Below are 17,874 nucleotides of genomic sequence, written 5' to 3' on the forward strand. Positions count from 1 at the left end.
TATATACAGTAATGTTAAAGCATGTGTAAGAATGTCTTCTGAGATGAATTTTTCTGAGTTCTTTGATGTCACGCTTGGATTAAAACAAGGGGAACCACTCTCGCCGATACTTTTTATACTCTTTATTAATGATATAAGCACTACTTTAGATTTTAATAAGTTAACAGAGAATGATTTGAACCAGTTATCTATGTATATGTTGTTATTTGCTGATGATATTGCATTGTTTACTACTGATCCGAATAGCCTACAAGCTCAGTTAGATATTATCTATACATATTCAGAAAAATGGGGTCTCAAGATTAACGTTCAAAAAACCAAAATATGTGTATTCGAAAAAAGAAAAAGCCACCACAATTTTAACTGGTTTATCAATGGTGAACAAATTGAAGTTGTAGATCATTTTAAATATTTAGGAGTTGATTTTTTGTATACTGGTGTAATGAAAAATGCTGTTAAAGTGCTCTCAGAACAGGCCCTTAAGGCATATAGTAGCTTATTATCATTGTTCACTCGTGTACACATAGATGTGAAAACTAAACTTTCTTTATTTGATACCATGGTTGTACCAATTCTTACATACTGTTCTGAGGTGTGGGGTATATATGATTTTAAAGAAATTGACAAGTTGCACATAAAGTTTTGTAAAACAATACTTGGAGTTCGTCAACAGACCCCAAATTTAGCAGTTTATGGGGAACTGGGAAGGTTCCCTTTATCAGTTATTTGTAAACAAAGAGCATTAAAATATTGGTTAAAAATAATGCAAAATCCAAACTCTCCTATGTATAGAATTTTTATAGAACAGTGTAATAACAGTAACGATAACTGTTGGGCAAAATCCATCAAGTGTTTATTAGACAGTCTTGGTTATAGTGATATTTGGAATAATTTTGATTATAATGTAAATTATTTGCCAATGTTTAAACAACGCATTTGCGACCAGTTTATCCAAAACTGGCGTGCTTCTGTCCAATCAATGTCAAAGTTAGATTATTATAGTAAATTCAAAACAGAGTTTTGTTTTGAAAAATATATTGATGTTTTAACAAATGATGGATTAAGAAAAGAATTAAGTTGTTTCAGATTAAGCTCTCACAAGTTGGAAATCGAATTAGGTAGATTCGTAGGTACCGTTAGAAATGAAAGAATATGTAAAATGTGTAATTTAAATTGTATTGAATCAGAATACCATTTTCTGCTTTGTTGTCCTCTTTATGTCGATATACGTAGAAAGTATTTTGGAAATATGTCTTGGCCAACGATACAAGAATTTGTAAATATACTTTCTTCTACATATAAAAAATCTATGTATAACACTGCAAAATATTTAAAGGATGCGTTTAAGCGTAGAAATGAAACCCTTGAGCGCATAGCTGCTTCTTAACTTTGTAGTACAAATGTATCGACAAATAAGAACTATGTCTATCACAATAGTCTCTACTCCATGTTATATTGAATATGTATATAAATATGCCTGTATTATGTATGTGTATGTATGTCTTGGCCATATTCAATTTGTGTTTATGTTAATTGGCCAAAGGCATTGATTTGCTGATTTGCCAAATAAAACTGTAAACTGTAAACTGTTATATTATATCATTTTATTGCTCTTTGGTTTAAAAGTGATAATTTAAATAGATGTCTGTTATACACATTTTAATTTTTTGATCTCTCTAGTTGTGCAGATTCATAGCCGAAGCAAAAACGATTATCTTTTCCGTTTTCCTTATTTTGAGCAATATATCAACGAAAATGACCCTAAATTTGGTCCAAAATTAGACTTTTACTATTGACTTCAATGGAAAATAAGGGTGGTAGCATAAATGGTTCAAAAGGTAAGTGAAATAATAAACTTACAATTTCTAAAATTATATCATCATTTAGAGGAAAGATTAAATCAACGATTGCCGCCAAAGCAAATTCGTTATTTTAAACCATTTAAAAGATATGACGAATAAATCGAATTTATCCTTCTTTATTTAATGTGTCAAAAATCGATAATACCGATCATTGGAAAAATCGAAAGTTCAATATGAATACCTTTGAAATACGGTAATATAGATATACCTCGATTTCTTTAAACCATATGTAATTCATATATATAACAGTTGTGTGAATTTAGATTTTATATTTCAGCCTAAACATCTGTCACAAGACTTTTGTCTCATTATTTACTTGATTTCCAAGAATGTAGAGAAGTTTTTTGAAAATCATTGCTTATGGCAAGAACGATTGTGATATTAAAATGCAACATGCTAACATGCAACAGATGGCAAACAATACCTTGGTCTAGAAATCAATATAATGCTTACAATATTTTCCTATAACTCCAATATTTAAAAGAGAATTTACCGTAACTGTACTTGAAGAATGAAATAAGAATCTGTTGAAATAGCTTCATCATTTTGTCTGTTTTGTCTGTTTTGAAACTGTGCATAAGTCAAGTTCGCCTCAGCAGTCTGATCAGTTCCAAGGCAGTTTAGAGTATTTACTGCAAGGTGATTTGCAAATATTCCGTTGTAACACATATGCACACAGTCATGTGTACTTTATTTAAGAATTGAATGTTATTTCTGTGCGTTTATACGGGTATAAACCACATTGGTACTTCTTGCAAATTTATGAATCGCGCTAGCGATTCTTGGATGATTAGCAAGAAGCCTTCCAGTCACGGTGGTTCATACCCATATAAACGCACAAAAATAGCATTCAATTCTTATATTTACATTTTACGACAGCTTGCTACAAAAAATAACTGATTTGCTTTCCAGGAGTATCAGAAAATCAAAATAAATGTCAAGATATCGATCTTTTTGTCATCTTATAACAGAACAGTCGAAAGGATCCACCCACGTTCAAATATAATTTGCCTTCCGATAAAAATACAATTCCTGGTTTTTATTTAAAATATTTTTAACTCCAGTGAAAATTTATACAATACGTCGTGTCGATTCAATTGTGATCTTTGACGTCAGAAAAAAATATTCTTGCATACCAGACGGGGATTTCCGGTATCTTTACTGGTGCTGGAAAAATCCATCTTACACCCCGGGGTGTATGATGACTCCCGTGCTGTAAATGACGTATAACGAACTACATATATGATGAAGATTTATGTAGTAATTTATATTTTATTTAAAAAACGGAATAAAAATTCAATACCTTGACAGTTCCTATTGGTTCCTGATATTATATTTCTCCATTCAAATCACGTTATTTTATCAAAAATTCATAACGTTACGCTGCAACTGATAAAACAAAACCGGAACTAAACATTGTTGTTTGTTTTGAAACGTCATGACGTCTTTCCTGTTTACGGACGTTGGTTTCCCACGCTTTGTTTAAATACATTGCCATAAGAAATAGTTCTAAAAAGAAAGCCGTTCGATTGATTTTATTTTTATTATTATTTCTTGAAATCGGTATGCAAGAAAAAGATTCTATCACTGGTTATAGGTGCAGATGGAAATATCCGGCTCTCGGGTAACTGTTTAGGCGGCAACTCGGCAGGGAGCCTCGTTACCGCCTAAACAGTTACCCTCGAGGCCGGATATTCCTATCTGTACCTACAACCGGTGAAAGAATCTTATAGTAAAAGCTCTAATTAAATGTCCTTTTTTTTAAAGTTTTGGCGTCCAATTTTGAAAGAATTTTTGGAACGGGGCCATTTTGTTCATGTTTTTGGCGAAGGACGTCAGATTATGCGTGCAATCTCGCGGAAATGGGCCGTCACTGATATTATTACTGCAATGTTATTGATACGATAATAAAACGCCTTTGTTTTTCCATATAATATGTATACTGAATGCAAATTTTGTATACAACAAATAAGTTTGGAAAAAGAGCTCATGTTGCTTAATTTATGAATAACAAATTGTGCCCTGAATAAATAGACAGCCTAGACCAAGTCCTTCTAATATGGCAGCCCCAACCCGACACCCCGACCCTGATTTGTAACGTTCATCAACTTATATAGACCTTCCTTTACATTCCGAGCCGTTTGTGAGTATTTTGTTCAAAACTGAAGAAGCAAAGTTTGGTGAAGCCACCCTTTCCATTTGTTTGCTCTAAAATTTCCACGGGGAGGCTCCCCGGACCCCGCCGGAGGAGGGATTCCTCTCCCTTACACTCTCCCCTTGAATAACATTTAAATTGATCACGCTACGCCCCTGCATATGAATTATACACATTTATTATTTTAAAATTACAGGTTGACTTGATATCATGCTGACATCCTTACAAGTTTTGTTATCCAAGTTTTGAGATTTCCTAAAAGTCACACGTACGGTACTACTGATGCCACTAATATAATCTGATCTATATATACGCTACCATGTTCTTTCTAGGAAAGACCTGTCGAGAAACACAGAAGCAAAATAATGTTGACTTTACTTTAACCACTGCTTTTATGTGTACATTTTAATCGAATCTTGAAAAAAGTTATCGAAATCACAACCACGTTCGACAATTATACCCGTCCCCGCTCTATGTTCTTTTCATTGCCAAGTGAATATATTTAGCGGCACTTGCAATTGATGTTAATGACATCAACATTTCAAATTTCTGTAAGGAAGGCCAAAATCAATAATCTTTTGCACAAATGTTTTGTGTAATTAATATACAATACAGCGCACCATGGTAATAAGGGCCATAAAACTGGGGATTAAGATAAGATTCTTCGGCGTCGACCGTTTTACTATTTATTCAATATTTTGTAATATCCTAATTTCACTTTACGACATTATGAAATGCATTTTGTGATATCTTTGAAGAATATTGTGATATCTTAAAATCTAGTGTATTTCAGGACGTCACTACTAATTATGATTTAAGATATCATTAAAGGTATTTTGTGATATCCTAAACTCGATTCATCAAATGAATTTGTGAAATCCATAAATGAGTTAATGATATCACAAAATGAAAATGAATTTGTGAAATTCGTAATGAATTAATTAAGATATCACAAACTGATAGCGAATAAATAGCAAAACGACACCCCATATAGGTCCAGTATTTAAAGAAATCTTAATTTTTAAGTCCAATATAGTTTATAAGGTCAATCTTTGCCAACTATCTTTGCAGACAATGTATTTCGTTATCGTCTACAAAAAAACTAATACGAATAGAAAAGAATTAAGTAACAAATTACATAACTCATCATTGTCTTACGTTTGAGTTAGATATAAATTATATACATATATTGAAACTAGATTCCACGAAGTCCTATGAAATCAATTAGTGAAAGTTATAATATTAATTTGTTTACATTATGTAAGATATAATCGTTCGTGTTTTCATATGAAATACACAAAAAAGATGCAAATTTATAAAGAGAGTATGTCCCTATAACACTAATGGGGCCGTCACACCATGACGTTCTGGTCAGCGTTCTATGACGTTTGAGGAAACGTTGGTAGTCGCCCATGGTCGCTGGGATAGCGCCAGAAGAGCGTTGTGTGAACGCTAGTGAACGTCGGTGATCGCCGGGAATCGGCGGAGAACGCTGGTCCGGAAAAAAAGTTTTGAACATGCACAAAAGTTCTCACTGAGACCAGCGTTCTTCAACGTTTAATTTTAAACGCTGAAGAACGTTTAAGAACGTTCGTGGAACGTTTTACTAACGTTCGCCGAGCGTTGCACGCGTTCGGCTATCATTAGTCCGTCGTTACTCTAGCGTTACTTGGTTGTTACTAATCGTTTGCTTGCAGTAAACGACTCACTGGCGACCTGTCAACGACCGTTGAACGGTCCCCTAGCGCACGCAGCGTGTGACTAAAGTCAAACGAACGTCCTTCTGTACGACCAACTCATGGTTGAGCTTCGCTAGGAAGATGTCAGTACCTTCACGAACTTCATGCGCATGCCACCTGAACTGTTTGATGAGATCCTTGGACGTGTCAGAGGCAGATTGACGAAGCAGCACACCTTTTACCGGGAGCCCCTCGAACCTGGCCTGAAACTGGCGGTGACACTGCAACATTTGGCCTCTGGATCTAAGTATGCTGACATGAAGTTTGGGTGTGGCGCGTTCCATCCAACACAATCTCCGTCCTTTTCCGTGAAGTGTGCCGGGCGATCGTTGACGAGTATCTAGATGATGTGATGACCCCTCCAAGCACTTCTGAAGCCTGGCGTGAGATTGCCAACCAGTTCATGACAAGGTGGAACTTCCCTCATAGTTGTGGTGCCCTTGACGGCAAACATGTTGCCTGCAGATGCCCTAACTCTTCCGGATCAACCTACTACAACTACAAGGGATTCTATTCTGTGGTGATTATGGCCCTAGTGGACGCAGATTACAAGTTCATCTGGGCAGATGTTGGTGGTAAGTGTTCTTTCACATAATGTCTTTAGTGGAGATTGAATTAGATTACTCTTGGTGTTACTATTTGTACTGTATGTTTACGTTGATGCAATTTGTGTTTTTCAGGGAAAGTAGCAGCATCCGACGCACAAATCTATAACGGGTCTGAGCTGAAAGAATGCATCGATGATGGCTCCATTGGCTTCCCACCAGCTGAACCCCTGCCCAACGACAACGAGGATGTGCCGTACTACCTAATCGGTGACGACGCGTTCGCCGTGAGGTCTAACATGATGAAGCCGTATTCGCACCGTGGTATGGACGACGACGAGAGGATCTGCGACTACAGGCTGTCAAGGGCACGTCGTGTGGTCGAGAATGCCTTTGGCATCCTTGCCAATAGGTTCCAGGTTCTCCTCACCACTATGAACCATGTTCCTGCAGCTGAATTCACTATGAAATTTCCAGCGTTTTGTACCCGTTCGACCGTAAAAATCACACGCCAGTAAAACGCTATTCTGTCGTTATTCACACGTTAGTCACACGCTCAACACGCTCGTCTAACGTTGACAAATCGTTCGTCGCGCGCCAGTGGCGCTAATGGTTTTCAGGGGTATCTTACTTGGTCGCTTTTACACGCTTCTCGTGCGTTAGACACACGCTAGTCATGCGTTAGGCACACGTTAATCACACGCCAGATGTGTCATCCTCATTCTAGAACGCTCAAAAATTGAACGATTGAAATGTTCAGAGAACGTTGACCAGAACGTCATGGTGTGACGGCCCCATAAAGAACAGCACGAGCGAGGCGCTGTGACAAGCGATCGGAGACCTGGAACGGTGCGCAGTTACAGTGCAATGATTTGATGAATAGAAACAAAACTGAAAATGAACGCTTCACAACCTGAATTTATTCAATTGAACAAATGTATTATAAATTCGATTAACATCGCTGAAAGCACGATTAGATATACTGGTGCATTTCTTGATGAAACTGAACTTTAAAGATCATGTTAGTCGCAAATGTCGTGCAGCCATGTTGAATTACCTACGAATTAAGAACATCCCAAGATATTTAACCAAAGCAACCACTGAAATTTTAGTTTTGTAGTTGGAGCATTCCTCATAGTACGCTGAGGTAATGGGGAAGCGGTGGGGTCGTGGTATCCTCCCCTTGATCATGTTAAATGCAAGAACGGCAACTGGTGCATTTTAGCGTGTATTTGAATGAAAACCTTATTCATTCTTATTTTTTTCATATAAAATGTATAATTTTACTAGGTATGCGTGCAATCTGTGCTTCAGTGATCCGTGCTATATGTGTGCAACTATTAATTCAAAACAGATAGTTAGTGGTAACACACTTTCAAAATATCATTATGATTGGATCTTTTATTCAAGAGATATGTCTATAAGTATATATACGATAGTTGTTAAAAGGAATTTTGCCATAACTCAAAACACTAGTCAACAAAGACATCTTTATTAATATATTTAAAGGTATTTCCCATATTTTTGGCAGCTAAAACAGAATTCTGCAAAATGTTTTTTACACCTTTAAAACTAGTTCGCAGTTTCACCATCGTGATCTCGCGGTTCGTGCTTCTTGCATCGCTTTATCTAGCGGTATGCAAATTTAAGCGCGAGATAACGATTACAAATTCGCGCTTCGCCATCATAATATCGTGTTTTCGCGCTGAGATCACTTCGCGAATCGCCTGTACATGAGCGAAATCACGATGGCGATGCGCGAGATCACAAACGAAGTGCGAAAGTACGAAAATTTCAGGCTTTAACATTAGCATTGGGTGGACATTGTACCAACAATATTGAATTATAAAACAAATATTAAAGAAATATCGTGATTGTTGATACAGCTCAACGGCATCTAAAACCGCAAGTATTACGATGAAATCTTGATTTGATATTTTTTAAAGAATGTTGTTTAAAGTCTTCTGAAATATAATTTATATAATTTAGTTACCTGTTAGGACATTGAAAAATATGTAATCACCAATTATACAGAAAGAACATATTTATCTCACTGAGTATTGATTGTCTGTAATATCGCATGACTAGTACTATTGTAATACCTAGGCAATATGCGTAGATTTAACTAGATGTAATTATTTGGTTTCTATTGGATTTTATTTTCTACAACATCGTGCCATGAAATTATGGATAATTTCTAAATTTAAGTACAATTATAAGATATATCTGTCATATCTGAAAGTAACATAATAATTATTATGTGTGGAAAATTACGTCTGCAATGTTATACAAAATGTCCTTTTCGAAAGCTTTTAGACTATAAAATGTAACTTTGTTGATATCACATTCAACATTTATCAATTTTTGACATTGTATTATAATTTTATTTTAGAAATTTGCCTCTTTAAGCCGTTAGCATAGACGGCGTATGATTTTAATATTTCAGGTGGTCAGGATTATTACAAAATTATATATATAAGCATTCAAATAGAATGATAATGAAATAAATTGCAATATATAAATAAAACTACAAAGACAATTATTGGTGAATTTTAATGCACGTAAAGTCAATTACATTGTAATTATATAAATAACTTTATACCTTTAATGCCTAGACAAAGAACTTGTTTCGCTATATGTTTATAACAAACTCAGGCAATAACGAACACATTTTCTTGTCCCGATGAGTTCGCTATAACCGGAGTTTACTGTACCCCAAACAAAATATGAAGCGTGTTGCATGATGCAGACTTCTTATTGCAAACAAATAGATTAGCCAATTTAATTCTGCATGCTTGCGAGATTTTCACTACGCAGGTGCGCCTGCACTGGGAATGTACGTCATACTGAATGATATAGATGACAGCGAAGCGTATTCAAAACATGTGTGCAAAACTTGTCCTTAACATAGGAGGAATTTTGAAAATTCCAAACAAGCGTTATATGACTTAAATTGTTTGCCGGTGAAAGCAAGGACTGAGTTTTGTATTTAACAGAACTGTTTACAGAGTACGTTCCTAGTAGGCAAGATTTGAGATCGTCAGATAATTCTGAATGTCGTTTATGTTTCCATACAACAAGTGCAAAACATTTAAAGTCAGAAGTTACAAAACTACGGAATGGACTGCCGCGAGCATTACGCAAATTACTCTTCAAACGTTCAAAAAATCTTAAGACACCGTATTTTAGAGACTCGTATGTCATTGTTTTAAACTTGCCACGATAATTGCTTTATATGCGATAAGAGCAAGTGCTAGTCTTTAAATTTATGTGAGTTTTTTTTTCATTTTATCATAAACGTTTTAAGTTTTGTTTATGTAGAACGCCATTGAATATGTCATTGTATAGAAATAGGCGTTTAATCAAATAAATCAGATTCGGATTGAGATAAGAAAATCGTCTGTCTCCAAGCAAGTCTGCTTGACTTCCGTATATTTGTGTCAACAAGACAAACAGACATCAAATGTATTGATCTCTACGGTCAGGGTGTTGTCTGTATATCATAAAAAAGCCTGGTAATCGACATTCGGTTACCATAGATAATTATCAAAGGTAAATATGACATATCCATGGCTCAAGAAAGGAAACAATATCTATACACGTTTTGATGGCGGTCAGTTGTCAAACTCTTTACAGCGACGTAGACAAAAATCTCCAAGGCCGTAAAAACTTTAGGGTGGGGCCAAAAATATAGGGTATGTCGGGATACCGGAAACAAATATTTTTAGGCCTAACCACTGAGCAGTTCAATGCTGCTAACATGTTTCACCACATGTCGGCTCTTCGACCCAGATTCTATCTTTTAACCTCTAATTCAATTTTCTTTCCCTTTCATTTGGCCCAGTTTTTCCCCTTTTCTTACTGACTTTGTAGTTTTACGTCCGGAAAAGCGATAAGAGCAGGTGTTAGTTTTTAATCTTTTGTGAGTTTTTTTTTTCATTTTATCATTAACAATTTAAGGTTAATGTACAACGCCATTGAATATGTCATTCTATAGAAATATATAGGCGTTTAATCAAATAAATCAGATTCAGATTAAGATAACGAAATCGTCTGTCTCCAGGCAAGTCTGCTTGACTTCCGTACATTTGTGTCAACAAGACAAATAGACAACAAGACAAATAGACCTCAGTCAGTTAAAGATATATTGACCAGAAAAAACAGATGTTAATGCGTGACGTCACGGCGATCTTTCCTATATATACAACCAGTGTTGTCTGTATATCATAAAAAATCCTGGTAATTGATATTCGGTTCACAGATAATTATGATATATCGGTGGTTCAAGAAAGGAAACAACATCTATAAGGTCAATTGTCTAAACCGTTAAGGTGACGTAGACACTTTCCCGGGAAAGGAAAGTGTATTAGGGATTAAAAGATAGAATTAGGGTCGAAGAGCCAACATATTTTTTTATTATTTTTTTTTATTTATTTAGGTTTTACGGCGCACCAACACAGTATATGTTATATGGCGCCAAACAGGACTACAAATTTTGGTTTCACATCTCATTTACATCGAAATAAATACATGAGGTATGGAATCAAAATTTGCATACCTGCTGGAATCACAGAGTTACAGCAAAACCAAGTGTTAAGACCCTATTAGTCGTCTCTTACGATCATACAAGGGTAAGGCAGTAAGGCAGTGGTTCCAATTCTTTTCATACACAGATCGTCCCAGAACCACATGGGGCGAGCCAACATAATGATGAAGTATGTTAGCGGCATCTAACTGCTCAATGGTTACCTGGAAGGGAATCTCAGGCGGGAGACTATTCCATAGGACTGTAGTCCAATAATGGAAAAACTAGTATTTCTCGTAGTCAGTGTTTGCAAAGATTAACCTGTAAATCAGTGGATAATAATAGCATAATATCCGTTTTGGTGCGGGGATGAAACAATTTTCAATCGGGATTGCGTCTAGATTATTTGAAATTTTATACATAAGAGAAAGCCGGAAGTAAATGCATCGGAGATCTAACCTGTGCTATTTCAGACTTATAGTATTTCAGTGAAACTGGAAATGTGGTCAAATTTAGATATTGCCCAAAGCACTATCTGTCTTCCAACCGCTTCTATCTGGTCTGTTTGGTGAGTCAAAGAAGTATAAATATTATAGCTCTTTGGGCGAGTGTATTATGCAGGCAGTTTAGTATGAGAATAGGATGTTTCTTTTTTGTGACGATGCTTTGAAAGCCCGAGTCCTACTCTCACTTTTCTGATATTTTTGAAAGTTTTAAATTGATTGTCTGATAGAGGTAAGTCTCGTCTGTAAGCAGACGAACATTAAAGTAGATATTTTGTGGGTGGTCATTTATCAATTCAGCAAAATGCCAATATTTTCATCAATTTGCGTTCAGATCACTTGAAATTTCCAGTGTGTCAATTTTGAGAAAATGACAAACACTGTATCACTTGACAAAAGTAAAGCAAACCCCCCCCCCCCCAAAAAAAAAAACGAGAACACGAGAAATCCTGAAAATACGAGAAAATGTATGGTTGTATTCATTAGATGGAACCAAATGCATTCGCCCCTTACAAACCAGATACAATGTCTATCGAGATTTCTTCAAAAGAGCTAAAAAATACTTCTTTGTGTCAACCTAGGATTTTGCCCTTTCAGCTAAGCTTTTGCCTCTTGAATACCAAGGTGGGTTGTTGTGATACGTTTTCATTATATTGTCCTCGTTGGGTTTAGATTCGACACTTTTCGCTAGTTTTGAAATTTAATCAACAACAACAACAACGAATCTGAGACTGATTTCACAATTTTCTTTTGAACAGGTTAGTGTGAGTAAAACCAGATAAACACGAATATATTTAATGATATGAGTAATTGTTATGTGTATGTAAAATGTGACTAGGTCTGCACATTCAGAGTAGAACAATGCCAATTTCACTAAGTTACAGAGTTTTGGGACGGGGAGTTTTGTCACTTTTGAAAGATAAAACTAGTAGCTTAACAACATCTTTGGAATATAAAGTCATTAAAATGATGTAATGACAACATATACACTACATACATGTACCAGAAAACATTCTCAACAAGTTTTATTGGAATTTACTAACTGAAAAATGCTGAACAAGATTGGACATAAGATAACTTGGTAACTGGCCGCCCAGCCTATTCTCAATGTTTTTCTAGGCGTCCAGTATTTAATGTCTTACTGAATAGTATATTGAATTAATTAAATTGTCATTTTTTGTCTGTCAAAGATGGTAGTCAAAATAGTTTGACGTTAAGATTCTTTTATATTTGTGAAAGGCAGTCTAAACATAAGATTCCGAAGGACCAAAATGATGAAGGATAAATCACGGTACACAGTCCTGTAAAGTTACTTGTTTTATCGCTTGCACAAAATGCATAATAAGCGATATTAAATCGTGAACAATAGGAGAGATCGTGTTTGTATACAAATCTGTTGTTTTTTCTATTTTTAGAACTGATAAGACAATTATAGTCGCATGGGCAGACGCCGAGCGTCCTTTTTTTTTTGTAAACAGTGATGTTATCAATAATTTTTTGATCAATGGAAAGGATATAAAACAAGCAATTTATTGATTACTTTTAATTATTATTTCGAAATAAAATAGATTAATTATGAACGCTTAACTTACAGACTAAATACTTTTTCTAAAAGTTTGGAGCATCATTATGTCGCTATTAAAATCATATGTCATTTAATTAAAGGTGGATAATCAAATTTTGGCTAAGTAACGGATTTGTTTTAAACTTTAACATCTGATCATTTACACTCATTTATGTTCAGTTAGCACTTAATACAAGTTAGGTTTTCACTGGAGATATTTTTAATAATTGGTTTTCCTATTGCAGTTGCCCAACCAAGATCGAGTTATTTTATCATAAGTATAAATGTGATAAACATACTTTACCTAAGAAAAAGTATAACTAACCGATATATTGTCTTATATTCGTAAAATAATTGCATTAACAATTACATATATAGATTGAATTCATTAGAAATGCAAGTTGAAAAATTATTATTACCTCCCTTTGCTTGTCTTGGTTGCGCAAACCAAGATAGAATGGAAAAAAATGAAATTCAGAAGCTACATGCATTTTAAAACCCACCTTTTGATTCAGATTGTTAAATATTTGGTATATCTATCCTATGTGAATGTAAAACTCGGAATTATATGGAAATAAAAAGAAATACCAAGCATTTTAAATATTTTCATATTTAAGGGGAGTAATTACAAATTTTTATGAAAATCAGTAAAGTATACATTTCTAACAGGGATGTAACTCAAAGTAATGGGTATTTTTGTTTCTTAAATAAATCTCTAACAGAATATACAAAAAGTAACAAGAAATATCTTTAAAAATGATGGTCGGCGAATTGTAATAAGGAAAGAAGTTTATGAATTTTTCATCTAACATTCAGCTTTCATCTAACATTTTCATTTTTGCAAAACTAAACACCGCACTTTAACAATTTAAATGGTTCTCTTTTAATTTTTCGCAAAGGTTTTGTAGGGTTGCAATTTTGTTTCGTTTATCCTTAGACGAATAATTACAGCAGTAGTTTGATGAAGATTCATGAAGCGGTTCATGAGAAGAGGTCATTAAACGTGTTTATATTTTTAGCTAAATTGGTCCCTATCCCCATTTGTAACAAAATAGCAGGAGACCTTACGATATTGTTACACATCGAGTGATAAAAATCCATTACATTTTAGTGGTTAATGCGAAGAAAGGCATATCTACTTTTAGCTATAGTGGTCCCTAATAGGGCCCAAGTTCCTAAATAAATAAATTTGGAAGAGGACCTTATAATGATGCTCCAGACTAAGTATGACAAAGATCCACCAAGCTGTTCATGAGACGCTATATACAGGCATTTCTAGTTTTAGCTCTAGCAGCCCCTAAAAGGGGTCAAATGTCCCAGCTGAACAAAGTTGGCTGCGGGCCTAATAAAGATGCTACAAAAATGTACAAATCAAGTTTGATTAGAATACATGAGAAAAAATCAATTAAAGGATTTTTTTATTTCTTATTTTTATTTATTTCTAAAATAGGCCAACTGATCCCGCTTTAACAAATAGCATATTCGCTATTCATGAATCTTTGGACAATGACGTCACACCTATAAAAAAGTGAAGGTCAAGCAAAACATACAATTGTAATTATTTCTGTTTCATAAGCAAACTTTGACTGTAGTCATATCACATAGAAACTGTATGCAGCGTACCTTCATTTCAGTGTAATGAGATTCATTCATTATATAGCATATATATAATAAAACAGATTTCAACTGAGTTCAATATTTGCATACCATACTAAAGAAAAATATTCATATATAATAAATCAGTTAAATAATTTATAACAAATATATCAAAGCAAACAAGTACTCATTTTAATATGCAATCTGAATAAGTCACAAAAGCAAGAAACTTTTTCATATACAGACGACAATTGTAACAAGGAAAATCTTTTAAAAAGCACTTCTCTACATAAAAGACTCTTATCACACCCTTATTTATGTGATACGCAGACCGTATTCAGCTCTTTCTTTAATTTGATATATGTTGGTATTTGAACAGGTTTTTATCATATTTATTAAACTTACTTATCATGTTGAGATACATCAATATTCTTGCTAAATATACTGAGCCAAAGTTAGCTTTAAAATTGTGAACAGCGTCGTTTAGGATAAACGCTTTGTCTACATTTCACTCAGCGTAGCACAATCAACAGAGTGAAAGAAATTGACACTCTCGTCCAATCAGGCAGAGTGTTGCATAAATCTTTCATTTTGATAAATTATCTATAATGCGTTATCAAGTAGTTTGATTTGCAAACTGAAGTCACGTGGCATAGGTATTGAAAACAAATTTAAACGGCGTTGCCGAAAAAATGTCACTAAATTTTGCTTAAAACCTTTAAAATGGTTATTCAATTAAGTTTCATGTTTAGGTCAACTTTTCTCTTAAACTATTAAAGCTATTGCTTCAAAACTTGCAACACTTGTTCACCTCAAAAGCTGACTCTGTACAGCAAGAAACATAACTCAGTCCTGCTTTTTGCAAGAATTATGGCCCCTTTTGGACTAAGAAAATCAGATTTCTTGGTTAAGTATTGTCTTTAGATCAACATTTCTCCTTAACGGTCAAAGCTTTTGCTTGAAAAGTTTGAGCAGGTATCCACCAATAAAAGTTGACTCTGCACAGCAAGCATAGTAACTCTACATTCATGATTGCTTTTTTTCACGAATTATGACCCCTTTTAGATTTAGAAAATCATGACAATATTTCGAGGGCAGAACGCAATACTGTAGTAACTCCTATAAAATAAAGAAGGACTTACGACAGTATTGCGTTTAACCCTCGTTTTGTATTATACAGAGACAAAAAAATCAGATGAGCGTCTGCACCCGCATGAGAAACATGACCGTCTGCAACCTCGGCAAAAATTGAATACAAGATTTTGCTAAAATATTGTATGATTTGTATGCAAAAACCTCCCAGAATGTGTAAGTACATAAATATTTATTGGTTACAGTACCTAAAACATGTTGACAGATAGTTCTTACACCATTAAGGTCAATTGTCAAATATTTTTGCGACCTAGTTTTTGCACTAAAACATACATGCACTTTGTCACTCACATTTTAGAAAATTCTGTTATAATTGTGGTGAAAACAAACTGAAAACAAAAGTTTAAACATTCATGACATTAATGAAGAGTTACTGTATTTTTTTTGCAGTATAGTATCAGCAACTTGGAAAATAATCCTGAAAAAACAAATTCTCAGAATTTCACAAGGGGATACTTTAAATTTGTAATTCATTTGAATGCTTGAAACTGAAGTATTAACAAACATAATTAAATGTTTAAAAACTCGCTTGGTTTGTCAGTACATTTTTCCAAATTTTGACAATTTACTGTGTTAAAAAATCCCAATTTAACCAGGGGCAATTTTCCCCAGAAACCCTTGAAAAAGCCTTGAAAAGTTTTTAATTTCTAAGTTGAAAAATATGTTCAGTATAAGGTTTATGTAGATTATTAATCATGGCTAGGAAAAGCCTTTTTGATTTTGGAGTTAGTTGTGTTAAGTACTTATGAACCCGGAAGTGCAAACCTGTGCACATTACAATGTGTTCAAAGTGATTGACTCTTGAAATTGGGACATTGACTCTTGAGAACTTCATATTGTATGCGTGCTGCACTTGTCACAATATCGTAACTTAAAAAAAATTGGCCAGCATTGTCTAATAAAACTTCTTGGGCACAGCATTTTAACATGTTTAAGGCGGTAGGTACGGAGACAGCAAATAAACATACTTTTAATTTTGGTCACACCAGAAAGTCTTTTGATTGAACAAACTTGCTATAATTAAAACCTTCTAATCTTTTTCAGTCCACTTTGATGATGCTGGCATGGAGGGAAGTCACATCCCAAACCAGCCCAATCCTAGATTTGGTTTTGTTCAAAATCCAGGAGGAATGCACTATGGATCTGGTATGATTTGTCTTTCACTAACCCTTACCCTGCTAAATTTCTATAATGAACTGGTCCGTCTTCCATTTTTCGACAGTACCACTGTTAAAAGGGCTGTACAATATAGTTCAATGTGAATAAGTTACCACCTCTGACATCATTATGGTTACAGACTGGAAAATTTTGCCTACTCTATCACCACCTTTGAGGCAGCCGTAGACTTGATCACAAGCTTACAAGTACTCATGCTCAGTAAAAAATAGTTCAACATATTACTTTGAATATATTGTACCAATGGCGCAGCAAATTATGAGTAATTTACTATGAATAACAATTGGCTGCATGCCTTTACTTAACATCTTTTTACTTTACAGGGGGTTTGAATGCTTAACTATTGATGATATGGTTAGCAGAATCAAATCGTAACTGTAATTGGTTTCTAACTACATTTGTATCAAAGCGCTGTTACAGTTGTGCCATTTTTGCTTTTCATACACTTACATGTACTAACATATATCACCTTCCATCATTACTGTACTATCAGTACTTGGATTATTTTAAGTTTACAGGTCTGTCTGTAAAATACAGGCCAAGTTCAGTTTTAGTACAATTTGCTAATTTTTTTGCAGAATTATGGCCTTTTTCTGACTAAAATTTTTTGTCAGCAAATCATTGAACTCAGTTTTAGAACACATGTACATGTACAGTTAAACAGTCTGCTTGAGAAAGTTAGATTTCAGTTACAGTCTCACTCCGGGAGAGCTACGTTCCAACGCAAGTCATGTCTCAACGATATCATGTGACATATCTCAACGACTTCTGGTTACGGTATCGCTCAATATGACACGGTCTATATTATTTTCATATATATCAATTACTTTTATTATATTTACTTATGTCTTGACTTGAACATGTATTCAGATTCTAAAAGTAATTGCATAAATTTATTAAAACATTTAAATTTTAAAAAGAGTTGTCTGTTATTTAGAAAATAGAAGCATTTTACTATTTTCTTGAATAAAACAAATATACTACACTTTTTCAACAGCAATTTACTGACAGTCAATGATCGATTAAAGGCAATGTCAGTTTCAATCTTAGAAATATA

The 17,874-nt window shown here is 34.4% G+C and overlaps 2 protein-coding genes across 4 annotated transcripts in view; both read left to right on the forward strand.

Annotated features, from left to right (window-relative positions):
• Positions 1-6,108: 6,108 nt before the first annotated feature.
• On the forward strand, positions 6,109-6,819 carry LOC123565380 (putative nuclease HARBI1). Its single transcript, XM_045359246.2, has 2 exons — positions 6,109-6,331; positions 6,437-6,819. Exons 1-2 carry the CDS (start codon positions 6,109-6,111, stop codon positions 6,817-6,819), a joined length of 606 nt encoding a protein of 201 aa, XP_045215181.2.
• Positions 6,820-12,010: 5,191 nt separating this feature from the next.
• LOC123566442 (uncharacterized) overlaps positions 12,011-17,874 on the forward strand; it is a 47,348-nt gene continuing 41,484 nt past the window's right edge. For all 3 annotated transcript variants that reach the window (XM_045360546.2, XM_053549843.1, XM_053549842.1), the window contains exons 1-2: positions 12,011-12,087; positions 16,686-16,787. In XM_045360546.2, coding sequence (XP_045216481.2) covers positions 16,706-16,787 — 82 coding nt within the window. In that variant the 5' untranslated portion in view covers positions 12,011-12,087; positions 16,686-16,705. The remainder of the gene's footprint in view (positions 12,088-16,685; positions 16,788-17,874) is intronic.

The sequence above is a fragment of the Mercenaria mercenaria genome, chromosome 8, assembly GCF_021730395.1.
Source record: "Mercenaria mercenaria strain notata chromosome 8, MADL_Memer_1, whole genome shotgun sequence".
NCBI lineage: Eukaryota > Metazoa > Mollusca > Bivalvia > Venerida > Veneridae > Mercenaria > Mercenaria mercenaria.

Excerpts from the sequence above, each read along its gene's own strand:
- LOC123565380 (XM_045359246.2), top strand. The coding sequence starts at position 6,109 with ATGACCCCTCCAAGCACTTCTGAAGCCTGGCGTGAGATTGCCAACCAG. Across the intron at positions 6,332-6,436 it reads CATCTGGGCAGATGTTGGTG|GGAAAGTAGCAGCATCCGAC; the intron begins GTAAGTGTTCTT and ends TGTGTTTTTCAG.